At 47.9% G+C, this 15,069-nt stretch overlaps 1 protein-coding gene across 2 annotated transcripts in view; it reads left to right on the top strand.

Moving 5' to 3' along the window:
- KIF5A (kinesin family member 5A) overlaps positions 1–15,069 on the top strand; it is a 61,070-nt gene that overhangs the window by 43,115 nt on the left and 2,886 nt on the right. For both annotated transcript variants that reach the window (XM_035102492.3, XM_088662810.1), the window contains exons 17-28: positions 232–349; positions 925–983; positions 1,834–1,943; positions 3,374–3,475; positions 5,161–5,221; positions 5,327–5,398; positions 6,111–6,215; positions 12,396–12,612; positions 13,240–13,393; positions 14,152–14,234; positions 14,508–14,535; positions 14,725–14,851. In XM_035102492.3, coding sequence (XP_034958383.1) covers positions 232–349; positions 925–983; positions 1,834–1,943; positions 3,374–3,475; positions 5,161–5,221; positions 5,327–5,398; positions 6,111–6,215; positions 12,396–12,612; positions 13,240–13,393; positions 14,152–14,234; positions 14,508–14,535; positions 14,725–14,803 — 1,188 coding nt within the window. In that variant the 3' untranslated portion in view covers positions 14,804–14,851. The remainder of the gene's footprint in view (positions 1–231; positions 350–924; positions 984–1,833; positions 1,944–3,373; positions 3,476–5,160; positions 5,222–5,326; positions 5,399–6,110; positions 6,216–12,395; positions 12,613–13,239; positions 13,394–14,151; positions 14,235–14,507; positions 14,536–14,724; positions 14,852–15,069) is intronic.

The raw sequence follows: 15,069 nt of genomic DNA on the forward strand, positions 1-15,069 counted from the left end.
AAAGCCATTGCACACTCAGGTTTGCTGTGGGGTACACCCTTGATGGGAGCTACAACCTGGCTCTCTGAGAAATATGCTAACACCTATTTGCTGTCCTGTCCTGACCAAGGGACATGGCAGGTGCTATAGGGTGACTCAAGGTCAAACTGGATATGCTGTTAAATGCACCTTTGTATTTGATGCACCTGTAAAAGTTATCTCTTGCTTGTTCTTCTCCCTGCAACCCCCCAGCATGAGGCAAAGATCCGCTCACTCACGGAGTACATGCAGAGTGTGGAGCTGAAGAAGCGGAACCTGGAGGAATCCTATGATACTCTGAGTGAAGAGCTAGCTAAACTGCAAGCCCAAGGTTAGGCTATGCCTTGGCTTATATCTGATGTAGAACATGTGAATGGTTGCAACATTTATGCCAGAAAATGGTGTGTGTGTGTGTGTGTGTGTGTGTGTGTGTGAGAGAGAGAGAGAGAGAGAGAGAGAGAGAGAGAGAGAGAGAGAGAGAGAGAGAGAGAGAGAGAAGAAAGACGGAGACAGCTGCATAATGTGGTTGACTGTTAAAAGCAGAATCCTTGATCATCTGATTGCACTGGGGTCTGCAATCTAGTTTGCTGACAAGCAACCTTCAGCAGATTCAAGTGCTTTTTTTTCATTTTCAAAGTGTTTTACCGGTATGGTCTTCATTGTTTACCCTCACAACAACCCTGTGAGGCAGGTCATTTTAATTTCCCCTGTACAGATGAGCTAGTTGATTAGTTGTGTTATTCTTTAAATGGATATGGACTCCACCCCATGGCTGCACAGAGGCTGAGAGATTAAGCTGTGACAGTGACTTGCATGCTCAAGAGGTGACAGGGTAAATTCAAGGGATAGGATGGCCATGTCTCTAATTCTGGCTGTACCCCAAGAATTATTTTTCCTCTTTCACAGAGACTGTTCATGAAGTGGGCAAGGAGCAGGACTTGATCCAGGATACAGATGAAGTCAAGGTTCGTATCACAGCAGTGGCCTGCCTGGTTCAATCCCCGGCGTCTCCAGGTAGAGCTGAGGTAGCCCCCTGAAGAGCCACTGCCAGTCAGTGTGGACATTACTGAGTTTAGATGCACCAATTATCTGAATCAGAAAAAGGCAGCTGTTGTGGGGTTCGTGATTTCAGCTCTCTTGACATAATACAGTGGTGCCTCGACTTACGAATTTAATCCATTCCGAAGGCACCTTCGTAGGTCGAAAAATTCGTAAGTCGAAAAACGCCATTGGAAACGCGATTTCCCATAGGAATGCATTGGAAACGGAAAAATTCGTAAGTCGAAAAATTCTCAAGTCAAAAAATCTCTATCTAAAACCGCTGTGGTTTCCTTTTGGACGTTGAGACACCCGTAAGCGCGCGTCCATTACCCCCATTCATAAGTCAAAAAATTCGGTTGTCGAGTCGTTCGTAAGTCGAGGTACCACTGTATGCTGGAGACAGTTCTCTAGTAACACTTCTTTATTAAAGCAAACAAGACTAAGCTCTGAGGGGAGGAAAGCTACATTTATAGGGACAGGGGACTAGCTAGAAAGGGATACATTTTGGAGGCAACCACAGTGCTGCCTTTTGGAGGAAACCAATAAGACAGAGGATCCAAATACAGCAGCTTAAGTGAACCAATAGTAGCTGTACCTTCTGGAACCAAAAGGCAGTTACTTTACCCTAATGCAAATACATATACAATAGTAATACAGATATACAATCCTTTGACTCAATACACAACAGCAGCTTCCTCTGTACTTGTGGAGAGGATCCAAGGTTCCTGAGTGTGGCTTTCTGCCTTTCTGACCTGTTTCATCCCTATCACACAGAAGGCCCTGGAAGTGCAACTGGAGAGCCACCGTGAGGCCCACCACAAACAGCTGGCGCGACTCCGTGATGAGATCAACCAGAAGCAGAAGATCATTGATGAGCTCAAGGAGTGAGTCATCCTGAGAATGGGCCAAGTCGCTTCCATGGGTGGGATGTGGTTCACCACGCAGGGTGGGCGAGTCTCGTGATGAGACAGGCTGTGCAGGAGTTGGGAGACTTGGCGTACTAGCAGGGCCTGGGTGGGGGGCTGTTGTGGGCTGGAGCTGAGGCAAGGCTTGGAATGTCTGGGCTTCTGTGAGAAGTGGAGAAGACACACCAACCACAGCCACGTAGCTTATAGGAGGTAGGAACCGGAAGGAAAGTCAGAACTAGGAGTGAGGCAAGAGCAGCCTAGGCTCAAGGCTGTTGTGGTGATGCAAGTCCATGCCTCTAGTGTGATATAAAGCTGAGTGGAGGTGCTTAGGAAGAACATATCCAATAAGAAGCTCCAGGCGGCCAGTTCAGGGCTTGAGTCAGGCTCTCACAGCTTGGGACATGTGTGCACCACAAACTTGAACCCTTCTAGGAGTTGGGGTTCTGACAAGGAAGCTGGGATTGACACAGGGGCGTAGTAATAGGGGGGGCATGCCACCCCGGGCGGCAGGCTGGGTGGGGGGCAGTAGGCTGGACGGGGGTGACCACCTCCGATGGCCGCCGCCGCTGCGAGCGCCCCTCGCCGCCCACGTGGAGGTGAGACCGGGTTGCACTATGGAAAGAGCTCTGGCGGCTTCCGAGCACGGCTCCTCCACGGCGTCTCCTCCCTGCCGGAGGAGCCACCCTCTGCCGGCAGCATAGCCCTCGCCCGCTTCCACGATGGCCCTGAAGAAAGCCAGGCGGTGAGCGAGCAGGACCAGCCCCAGCCCCTGCGGAGCCAGGGCAAACTGGCTGTGAGGAGAACCGCCTCGAACGCGGCAAGGACGGGCGAAGGGAGGGCCAGAGGGAGAGGGGGAGGCCTGCCAGACGCCGCCTGCCGCTACCTGCTGTGTCGCAGAAGCACCGCGGTGTATCCCTTCTGTGCGCGCACGCGTCGTGACGCATGCGTCATGACGCACGCGTCATGATGCACGACGCATGCATTGTGACGGACACCCCGCCCCCCGGCGGAGTGCCTTCGAGTTTGCTGCGCTGGGCGGCCAGGTGGCTAGCTACGCCACTGGATTGACCTCAAACAAAGTGATGGGGGGTGGTTTAACCTAGTTTAACCTAGTTAAAAATCAGGTTGTCAGGACTAGGGATGTGTACAAGACTGGTAGCAGTGGAAAGGCTTAAGCAGTGAGTGAGTCAAGCAGCAGTGTCTGTGCTTTGTCCCAATCTGGGGGCTCTCAAGGACTGGAGGCCATGGATGGCTCTTTCGTTTCTCTCTGCCTCAAGCATTTAACATTTGCTTTCTGTGTTAATCTGAGGGGGATAAGACCTTTAAGAAAGCATGGGAGTCAAGTGACATGTTTGCTGTCCCTGTGTTAGTGTCCCTGTTTTTCTCTCTATTCTATCCCTGCTTAGCTTGAACCAGAAATTAGAGCTTGAACTGGAGAAACTCCGTGCTGACTATGAGAAACTCAAGAGTGAAGAACAGGAGAAATCACAGAAGCTACAGGAGCTGACGTGAGAAGACCCTCCTGCCCCTCCTTCCCAGACACTTTCAGCGGACTCTGCTCATCCCAACCAAGGAGCAAACCACAAGAGAAACAAAAGCCAGCCTTTGAGACCAACCACCTCTGTCTAGACCAGTTTGGACTACAATTCCTACCAGCACACGATGCTATCTGAGGCTGATGAGGATTGTAGTACAAAACATCTGGAGGGCACCACTGGAGGGAAAGCTGATATTGACCTACTGTATTTAGAGGATGGAGGGGGCATAGCTAAGTGGTGGAATACATGCATAGCATTTAGAGGTTCCCAATTTCAATCCTTCACTTTAAAAAGGAGAAAGTGTTGGGAAAGATTCTCTGCCTGAGACTCTGAAGAGCTGCTGCCAGTCAGAGTGGACAATACTAGCCTAGGCAATCTGACCCGATATAAGGCAATATCCTAGATTTCTCCTGCTTTGACATGCCACTTCAAAGGCTGATTTCCCATGCCTTATACTTGACAAGGTAGAAACGTGTTCACAAATGTGTGTGTATTATATAGGAATACTTACCACTGAAGCAGAGTTGCCTGCAAATCTCTTTTGCATGCAACCTTGGTAGCAGGCTTGTGTGGAGTGGTCCTCTATTGCAGTTAGAGATAGGTAACTTTAAAAGGAGGAATAGAAATGGGTGTAAGATTGAGCATTTTCCTGGTAAAAGAGGATACCAGTGCAATTTGCAAAGCAGGGAAATTGCTCCCTGATGTAGAAGCTAAATGTCAGAATGCTCTTCTCATTTCTCACTCCTGCTATACTGTGCACCTTTCCTATCCCACCACTGACCCAATCGCAGGAAATGTGGTGAGAGCTGACACTCTTCCTGCCCCAGTGTTGAGAAACTCTTGTCAGATTTTAGGAGCGGGCATTGCCCAAGATTCTGCTTTTCTAAACCATTGTGCACAATCTCCCCCTCCTCCACTTCAAGCACCCCTTATTAGAGATAGGCACATAGCTCCACATGCAGGTTCTGTGCCTCTATGGAACAGGAAGAATGCTCTGGAACATTCTAGAGCTCTCGCTAGGAAAGCGGTAACTCAAATCGCTTCTCTTGAGAGATTTCTAGCTGCTTGTGCATGGCTTGAGACTAGGGGTAAGCAGTTTCCTGCTCAGTTCTCCATTTTTCTTCCACCACCAAGTACCAGTAACCCCCCCCACACACACATCAGTGACCTCATCAATGGGTGATGAGGACAAATGGGCAAGTCGCCAATCTGGAGGCTGTGGGCACACGTGTCTGCAGAAGCTTTCATTGGTGCCCACAGGGTTTCCTCCAACTTGCCAAAATTAGTTTTCTTCTACCAATAGAAGATTCCCCTCCCTAGCCTAATTTGGGGAAATTCTGGGGGTTTACAGCTGGGAAGGAGAGAGTTGCAACATGTGTGTGGCACCTGCAATAGTTTATCTGGTTTGCAAATATGTCCAGGTCCCTCCTAAAATTTGCCCACCCCTTGATCATGGTGGTCAGGGGCCTGATTTGTGCCTGCTCCCCTCCCTTGCCAGATGCTGGGGTCTAGTGCTTGACACATGGCACAGCGTATCCTTGCACTACCAGTTCTGCTTCAAGGAGCACAACTGGACCCTTTTCTGCCATGAAATGACTTCTTCTTCCCCACACTCCACATACCCCTTTGACCATCATTGTCTATCTTCTTCACAGATTTCTGTATGAGCGACATGAGCAGTCCAAACAGGACCTCAAAGGGCTGGAGGAGACTGTTGTAAGTAGCTAAAGAAGAGGCGAAGGATTGGGGCAGGGAGTCGGGCTGAAGCCCCCAGTCTGGTCTCACCACCTTATCCCTGCCTTTCTTTTCCTACCCCTCCAGGCCCGTGAACTCCAGACCCTCCACAACCTTCGCAAGCTGTTCGTTCAAGACGTCACGACTCGAGTTAAGAAAGTACGTTATAGTTCTTTTAGCCAACTTCATTGTTTATTCAGCATTTATTCAGGGTTCCTTTGGGAAACCTGTTGCCCTCCTGACTTCCACCTCTCATCAGCCTCAACTGGCATGGCCCAATGATCAGGGATGATGGGAGTTGTAGTCCAGCAATATCTGGAGGATGACAGGCTTCCCACCAACACTTTAGAGGGTTGAGAACCCTTCACATACACTCAGAAATCCTTATAACTAATGTTTAAAGGCACCTTAGTGGTGCTAGCTCTGTGTTGCACACTGGGGGAGTGGGCTAGTGGAAACCCATTTCCATTCTTACTGGAAAATCAGCAAGTCACTCCACATGCTCTGGCCCATTCGGAGCCAGCTGTGTCTCCCATTCCAGTATACACTAGTATGCTGTAGCACTGTCCTTAATCCTATGCTATAGGCTCATATTTATTATTATTATTATTATTATTATTATTAGTAGTAGTAGTAGTAGTAGTAGTACTAATAGTAGTACAGTAGTAATAACCATAATAGCCTCCTTATTCTTCTGGAGCAAGCCACCCAAGGAAGCCTCCCAGAAGCCTGCCTATTTTGGGGCTGGCCAATCAAACGAGGGCATTAGGTTTGGATTCTGGATGTGTAGCTGCACAACTTTGGCTGGGTTTCCTATCCCATCCCATTCACCCTCCCAGAGGTACAAGCTCACTCTGTACTTGCCTTCCAGAGCGCGGAGCTGGAACCCGAGGATAGCGGGGGGGCTCATTCCCAGAAGCAGAAGATTTCCTTTCTTGAGAACAACCTGGAGCAGCTTACAAAAGTTCACAAACAGGTGAGTGGGTGGATGGGAGCTGGAGAACCATCATAAGTGGGGTGGGTGGATGAGGGGTGGAGAACCATCTGGGCAAGGTAAGGCAGCTGGTGAGTTCAGCCCTGTTTATCTATCTATCTATCTATCTATCTATCTATCTATCTATCTATCTATCTATCTATCTATCTACACTCAGCCCTCTGGGTGGGAAGCCTCCCCCCCTTCCCCACTTCACATTGTCTCTGTGTATTGTAGCAGCTGTGAATGTTTCTTCATGACACCCTTCTACTTTGCTGGAAACACTACCTGGGTTTTCTCCCAGTCCCACCCCCTCCGCTCGCAATACCAGCTTGGCAGAAAGCACTGCATGGGTGGCTCATACACTTATCCTTGCTAGATATATTGTCTCTGTGGCTATCCCCTTCCCCAATCAAACCTTGCTTACACTATTTAGTATGGTGTTTGCTTAGATCAGGGACTGGGGGACCTGTGACTCTCCAAATGTTGTTGGACTCCCAACTCCCATCAGATCCAGCTGGCATGACTTATGGTCAGGGATAATGGGAGATGTAGCCCATCAACATTTGGAGGGTCACAGATTTCCCCAACCCTGACTTAGATCCTCTCCCCCTCCCACCATACCAGAGCCACTCCGGGCAACGTGGCTCTGGTATGGTGCCAGATTTAGATGCTGAGCAGCTCCTAAAATAGGCACAGACTTCCAGTTCTGCATTTTTGTTTTGCCCACCTGCAACATTCTGCCCATCTTACTTTGCCACTGCCAAGAAATGCTTGCCAAGCAACCCCCCTGCAGTGGTGGTGTTTGGGCTGAGAGTGGTGTTTGGGTCTAAGTGGGAAGGCTCTGTGTTGTTTGTGTATCTTTCTTCTGACTGTGTGTACGGGGTGCTGGTGTGGGCAGGGGTGACCTGTCCCATTTTGCAACCTGAGGTGGAATGGGAATGTGCCACCTCCTGCCCTACTGCCATGCCGCATGATTGCCAGACATCTCAGAAGAAAAGCCCACCCACTGGCTGATTGACACTCCAGACTAACCAGTGGCTCAAAGAGAACTGTTTCTTGGCGCAGCAGCTTCAGGCAAAGAGTGGCAATGGCAACAACTCATTCAAAGCCAAGTCTTTGCTCTGCCTTCTCACTAAGTGGCTTGCCCAGGAAATGAGCTCTTCTAAAAGAAAGCAGGCAGCTACCCCTCCCTCTCACCCCCCCTTCTCTCTCACTCACACTGGTTTTCTTTTGCTTCAAACATAGAGAGCTCATCTCAGCTAAAAGAAAAGAACTCACCCAGAAACTCACTTGCAGATGGTACCTAACACCATGGAAACTAGCGCTGATATGCCCAGGAGCCTTACCAAAATGCTGGAGAGGCTGCACCTCCATAGGCACATACCTTCACATGTGGTGGGAATGCCCCATAATCCGACCCTTTGGGGCAGCAGTCCTACAATAAATGTGCAAAATATTTAAACAGGTATTAGAAGTTACCCAAGAACTGGCCCTATTGAACATTTTCCAATATAGTAATAATGCCCACTCACAATGTTCAGGTTTGGTGATGGGGAAAAATGAATAAATATCATTAAAAAAAAATAGAGTCCATTATCACAACGTAAACAAAGGAATGAAATCAGAAAAATAAAATAATTTTTGCGCTGAAAAATAAAATAAAAATAAAATAAAAAATAATGCCCACTCACATTATAAAGAGCTTATAACCCACCTACTCTCAGCAGCCAGAAGCACCATAGCCAGACACTAGAGAGACCTGTGAGGAGTGAACATGGACCAATGGTATCAAATAGTATGGGAAACAGCCTTACTAGAAAAGCTAACCAATGAACTGAAACTGACAGAAATAGGGACAAACAGAAGAAGATGCTTTCAACCCACTATGGTTCCCCTTCATCATATACGCAACCCAATAAGAGAACAACAAGAATCTGCCAACAGCAAATGACTAAATATGGCAAACCAGATCCAAAAATCCACCCCTCACACACATATAAACAAATCTCACTACAGCCAACCAAAGACAACCAACTGCACTCTAGGCCGCTCCCAGCTTCTCTCACCACCAAGGAAATACAAAAAGCAAATAGTAAGAGAATCCACACAAGTGACGCTGACACGAAACCCAACACATACACTAAGTAGAAGAATAGAAGCATTACCACCCAACTCCACCCTCCTCCCTTTCTTCTTACTAACCTTATACTGTATGCAACACTAATATCTCACAACAAATGAAAGTGATCTGTAGGAAACGCAGCTTGAAAAAATAGACAATGCACGTATTTTTGTAAACTAAGAAATCTTTAATAATTTTTTTTTTAAAACAACAACATGGAGAGCTTTCTCTAACGTAACTTTGCTGAGGTAGCCAGGAGCAGAGAAACCCTCAAAGGAAGCAGGAGTTTGTCCACAGCGCCCCCCACCCCCGGCCAACTCTCTCTCTTTCCAGATTCCTCCTACCTGTCCCTTATTTTGCCCATCCAATGGTGGCAACTCTATTTAGAAAAGTGAAGTATGTGCACATGTGCTTGCTCTCTTTCTGACTGTATGTGTAAAGTGCAGGGACAAGGGTAGGGAAGTGATCAGAGAGAGTGCTGCCAATGTCGCACATGAAAAAATCCAAATGTGCTCACTGGCCTAAAAGGTGGGAAACCTCTGGCGTAATAGTCCTGCAGCTCCAGAGACAGCACTTGGGGAGCTTAGTAGGGGAAAGGTAGAATATATACTTTGCCTGCAGAAAGACCCAGGTTCTTCGATTCCCAGCATCTCCAGGCAGCTTTTTACCATGTGTTTACCAATGGGGATGAGGGTAATAGGCTTAGAACTTTGTAGAAAGCCTAACCTGGTTGCATGCATGTGTGTGGTCATGAAGGCATCTTTGGTTCTTTTTCACCTCATGGCTTCTTACATTTTATTCTGTTCCTTTTCCAAGGCTTCAGAGTATTAAACATGAAGTCAGGGCTACACGGTTGAGCGAGTCCAAATTCCCTATGTGGCCTGAAAGAGCTTGCCAACAGCAAGGGAAATAAGATCCACTGGTGGAAACTTGCAGTCTGAAGGGCACTGATGCCAGGGCTGTCTAAGGGCAACACCAACCCAGTGCTGATCTGTTACAGATGTGAAAGGGGGTTCTATGCCAAATCCGCACGCCCCTCCCATCCACTTGCTCTCCCAAAATGTTAATTGTTATCATCTACAATCACCTGTGTTTTTTTGAGGGGGGGTTGTAGAGGGGGACACCAGAATTGCTTCCAGACATCCTGTTTATTGAGCAGCCAACCTGATTTGTTTGCAGAGAGATAAGTAAAAACTGGCTGCTTATTGAGCATTCATTCTTATTTGTCTTCAGTGAGGTTATGTGATGCTGCTTCAAGAGTTACCCCACCCCTTTTCGATGCTTTCTCCCACCACTTTCCTTATTGGAAAAAGTCAATTTTTAGGGGGAGTGAGTTTGTTGTACAGGAGCACCAAATCCTCTGTAACTGCCCAAACTGAATTTGCCCATATGTTGATAGAATCCCACCTGAAAGCAGTGGCAGTCTGGAAGCACCCCAGGGTTCCTCATTTGTCCCCTAGCTGCCATGTGATCAGCCATTAATGATGACTAATGTGAGTCAGGCCACCTTATTTTCTTTCTCTATTACAAACAAGACTCCTGTGCAAACCGGAGGGAGGGGTTTTTGGTAGCTGGGCAGGAGGAGGAGGCAGGCTCCAGATCCTGAATCAAATGATGGGGCAAGGAGGAAGTGGGTATTGATCATGAGGGGTTGACATGTGTTTGGAGGTGAATGGCTCTTTTACAGTTCTGCCCCCTTTGGAGACTTGTGTGTGCTAACCACTGGAATGGACTGGTTCAGTCCAAGGTGGCAAAGCTTGAAGGGACTGGTGGGTTGGGTGGGAGTAGGAAAGCAATGAACCTCAGAATGGATGCTGAATTGACATTTGCTGTATTCATTTCCTGCCTTGCTTCCCAGCCCAGACTTTCTCTGGATTGTTTGTATGTCTATCCTTTCACATCCTTCCGTTATCCCTGCTGTTATCTCTTTCCCCCATAGAATTCTCTGTACACAGCAGATGTTGGGCATGTGTGTCCTACCCAACAGTTCAGCCCCAAAGAGAGGAGTTCCCTTGCATGCAGCTCTAGGAAGGATGGGTGGGTCCTGTCTTCATACAGTCAGCCATAGGCACACTCTGTTGCTGGGGTGTTTAACTTGTCCCTCTCTGGGTCTCCAGAGCAGGGTTTGGCTGGGGACTCTGTAAGGGTGCTCAGTCGCTGTCTGTGTCCCCCTTTCCCCCTTGCTGCTGCACCCTAGTTGGATCGCTGGGTCTCCAAGGTACCGTATGGCCTCTCCCCCATGTTCATCTGCCTGCTGCGCTGGGCAGGAAATGTTTGCACTTGGTGACCAAATTGGGAGCACATGCATATGGGGGGGGGGGAGTCAGGTGTCTGTTTCTTCCTCACCATTTCACTGCCATGGCAAGCCTGTCCACGTTGACATCTGTGTCATCATCTGGTACTAGCCTCTCACTGCTACCATGGCAACCCCAGTCACTGTGGCCTGCATGGCTGACACCATGGCCCCATTCTTGGCAATTTCATGTGTGTGACTTCTATGGCATCTGGCAGTTCTGCTGCCATGGCAACACTGGCCAGTTTTTGCCTGTCCACCAGCAGCTGCTACGAGGGAAAGAAACAGTGCAATAAAAGTGATTTGCTCTTTTCTAAATTCTCAACAGCGGCCCTCTCTCCTCTGCTTCAGGAATAGGTGGGGGTGTTGTAAAGATTGGAAATAGCTAGTATTGGACTCTGGAGAAACTCACAGATCAAGGCCCTGTGGTTTTCTGGAAAGGCATGATTCAAAAGCCCCCCAGCCCTCCCCCCACCCCCGATATCAATCTCTCAGATGTGGGAGCCAAATGTTATCACCTCAGATATTTTCTCCCTCTCCCTTGGAGGCTGTTCTACCCAGTGGCTCCCCTGCTATGTTTTTCTTTATCATGCTGGTGGCTGCCCCCCCCCCAGCGCTTATTCACCTCTTGCTGCTGTGCTCTTGACCTCCTTGCATGCTGCTCACCCACCTGCCTGTAGATTATAGAGTTTATGTTTGAAGGGAGAGCTAACGGATTGCCTGGGCCTGGAGAAGGGAGGCGCTCACCTTCAGACCTTCAATTTGCACCTCATGCTATTCTCCTGTGCTGCAGCATGCTGCACGGCTTGGATCTGTGAGACTTGGGCAAAGACTGGGACCCACCAGCTTAGAGAGAGCAGGGAATGGCTGCTACTTTGAATGGACAGGAGCTTGTCACCAGCATCCAGGCTGAATGTAGGTTCTAATGAATACAGGTTTTTATGCCTTTGATCAGAGATGCGAGTACATTTGGCACTCCAGGTGTTGTTGAACTCTAGCTTCCACTGCCCTAGCTAGAACAACCAGTGGTCAGGGATTATAGAAGTTGGAGCCTGGCAATATATGGAAGGCTATAGATTCCCCATTGCTGCCTTTAATACAGAGTGGCTAACATGTCACTCTCCAGATGTTGTCAAACTCCATTTTCCATCATCTCTGACCATTGGCCATGTTGTTGAGGGGGCTGGTGGGAGCTGGGAGTGTAACAACATCTGGAGGGTGACACTGGTCAGCCACCTGTGCTTTAATAGATGTGCAACAGGAGGAATGATCCCCCCACCATATTATCATAGCCCTGCTATGGTGGCAGAAACTATATTTACTAAAATGCCCTTCTGTGCAACTATTTCAATGTCTGAGAGTTCTTCCATCTCTTCAGACTAGGAGGCCGAAGGCTAGTTCCACAGTATGGTCACATAGATGTAGTGGATTCACTAGCTGGGTGTTCAGACACAGGACAAGAGTAAGAATCTGGGTGCTCAGAGGGCACGGATGCCTTCCCAAAGATGAGGGGGGTATTCTGACATTCTTGCAGAACATATATGGTGTGAGAAGTGGGGATGTGAGGCTTCTGGGACAGGGTTCAAAATAGGGCACAAGTACTGTTTTGGAAAGGGAAGGCAAATACCTGGAGGACTAGCAGAGTAGAGATGCATTGGAGTGAGGGCAAGGGCAAATGTTTTGGGTCTTCAGAGGCCCCTCTACCTCATCTTCTTTATCCATCCTCCTTGTTTCTCTTCTCTCCCTGTGAACTCATGGGGCTCAGCTGGTTCGCGACAATGCAGATTTGCGTTGTGAGCTTCCTAAACTGGAGAAACGTCTTCGGGCTACGGCTGAGAGAGTTAAGGCCCTGGAGGGTGCACTGAGGGAGGCTAAGGAGGGTGCTATGAAAGACAAGCGTCGCTACCAGCAGGAGGTGGACCGTATCAAGGAGGCAGTGCGCTACAAAAACAGCATGAAGCGCAACCACTCTGCACAGATTGGTAAGCAAGCAAGCAGCAAGTGTGGGGGTGTATGTGGAAATTGCTGGTACTGTGGTAACCCCATGTTTGCACATTCAGATGATGCATCTCACTGTTCAGAAGAACTGATTATTTGATTTCTATTCTGCTTAATATATTTTAAATATTTCTAAGTGGTGTACAAAAAAGCAGCAACAACAGACAACTTAAACAAAATTTTACAAAAATACACAGGTACATATAAAAATGTTACATTATTACAAAGTTACTAATATATAAAAATCAATATCAGTTCATTTCTCTCTCAGCCTCTGGGTTCTCACCCAGGGGCCAAATGAGTCTTCTGGTCTGTTCATTTCTCATTGTGGCTCTGGGGTCAGATGCAGGAGGCACTGGGAGAGCAAAAGTGCTAGAGGCCTCCCCACCCCTCCTCAGATGTTCCAGCTATGAAACTCTATAAAATACCATATATGTTGATGCTGCTGTAGACACTGATGGCTGGTAGGTAGGAAGAAACTTGCACACTGGCTGTTCTAAGAGCCCTTGGCTAAGCTACGCAGGGGAGGAGAAGCTCAGAATGAATGAATGAATGAATGAATGAATGAATGAATATGTTGTGCTATGTCTGCTATCTGTGTCCCTTTGCAGCCAAGCCGGTGCGGCCAGGGCACTACCCAGCTTCATCCCCCACCAATGCCTATGGTGTCCGCAACCCTGAATGCATCAGCTACACCAACAGCCTCTTCCAGAACTATCAGAATGTCTACCTGCAGAATGCTGGCAGCACTGTGCCTGACAGCTAGTGAGTATCCTTTGCCTGTTCAGAAGAATAATGCACAAACTATTTCTGGCTCACTAAAATCCTACCCTTTGGCGTAAATCAAGGCCTACTTGATAGGCTTGCCTAGTCCTATTCCCAGGCCAACTTTTTTGAACCAAGAGTCAAGACTTTTTGTCCCCTGGATCATATTCTGTTTTTCACCTCACATCAGATCAGAAACTGGCTCACCATTAAGTAGCTGCATACCAAAGATAAAATAATTTTATTAGGCTGAGATGTTGCTGGTACAAGTAGCTTGTACCAGTTCAACCTACTTTAAAATGATTTTTTTTAAAAAAAATTATTAATAAATGTTCATCGAGATATGAACTATTGAAATGATTATTGCATCATGATCAAATTGATTGGAGTGGAGGGAAGTGCACTGACTTCAAGACACAAAAAGATAGCTGCTAAAAAAAAAAAGACAGCTGCTATATTTGACCTAAGTCAGGGGTGTAAGGTTCAGGAAGGAAAATTGTGAAATGGACTTTCTTGCTCCCACTGATGATGGGTACCCCGTTTCCAGACTATTTGCTATTTACAGGAATCCAGCAGTGTCACCCACAATGGGCATATGGTCTCCTCCTATTCACTAGTCAGATCTTGCAAGCACTCATAACCCATGCCTTTCCTCCCCAAGCCCATTATCCCCCCACCCCACCAGACCATAGGTGGAAAGAGTCCCAGACTTCCATTCAGCCCTCACAAATCACTTTCTCTGCTTTTCACCCACCCAGCTTTACCAATGCCTCTTCCAGCAGTGGAAGCAGCTCCTCCAATGTCCCTCTGACCTCCTATCAGAAGCTCAATGTGGATAACGGTAAGGGGGCTGGGGCAGGGAGAGGTGCATGTACAGTCATGAGGCAGGAGAGATACATGAACTGCCTGTAGTTGCCTCTGTAGAGCCCACCAAACCAAGAGTAAACTTTCGTACAGCAGTGTTGGGTATATTGTGGACAGCGTTTATCCTCTTGGGAGTGGGATTGACTTCTCTTTGAACACCTCAGGGTCCCTTCCAACTACAATTCTGTGATTCTAACTTTAATGCTGCCGTTTTTATCCTTCTATGTCATTCACCTGGACCATTGCCCAGGAAATGCCACAGACATCAATGATAACAGGTGAGAAACTGCAGGGTGGAACTGTACTGAGAGAGGTTCCTTATACACTGAATAAAATAGTTCCCTTGGTCATTTAGGGTGGCCAAAAAAAGGCCATCACTTTCTGTGTGTAGGGGTAGTGGGGAAAAGTTGAATAAGTGGGAGAGGGGATGTCTGAGCTGCCATGCATTAAATTTCCCTTTCCTGTAGAAGTGACCTGCCCTGTGGGGTTGAAGCCGATGAACAAGCCAAGCTCTTCCCGCTTCACCAGGAGACTGCAGCCAGCTAATAGCAGCAGCAGCACCAACTTCCCTATCGGGCCTCAACACACCATCAGGTACTGCCTCTCCCCTGTTCTCCACAGCGACTCACTCTCTTTTCCGGGGCTCTTTTAATACTGTGTCTTCTCAGGAAGCTCTCTCTGCCTATGCTGTTACTTTCTCTCAAGATATACCATATATCCTTATATATTATTGCACATTCAGGGAACACTTTCAGGGATCCAAGCTGCACAGGACCATAGAGAGGAACACAGGCACTCTCTCACAGTGGCAG

The sequence above is a fragment of the Zootoca vivipara genome, chromosome 2 (genome assembly GCF_965207765.1).
Source record: "Zootoca vivipara chromosome 2, rZooViv2.hap1.1, whole genome shotgun sequence".
Taxonomy (NCBI): domain Eukaryota; kingdom Metazoa; phylum Chordata; class Lepidosauria; order Squamata; family Lacertidae; genus Zootoca; species Zootoca vivipara.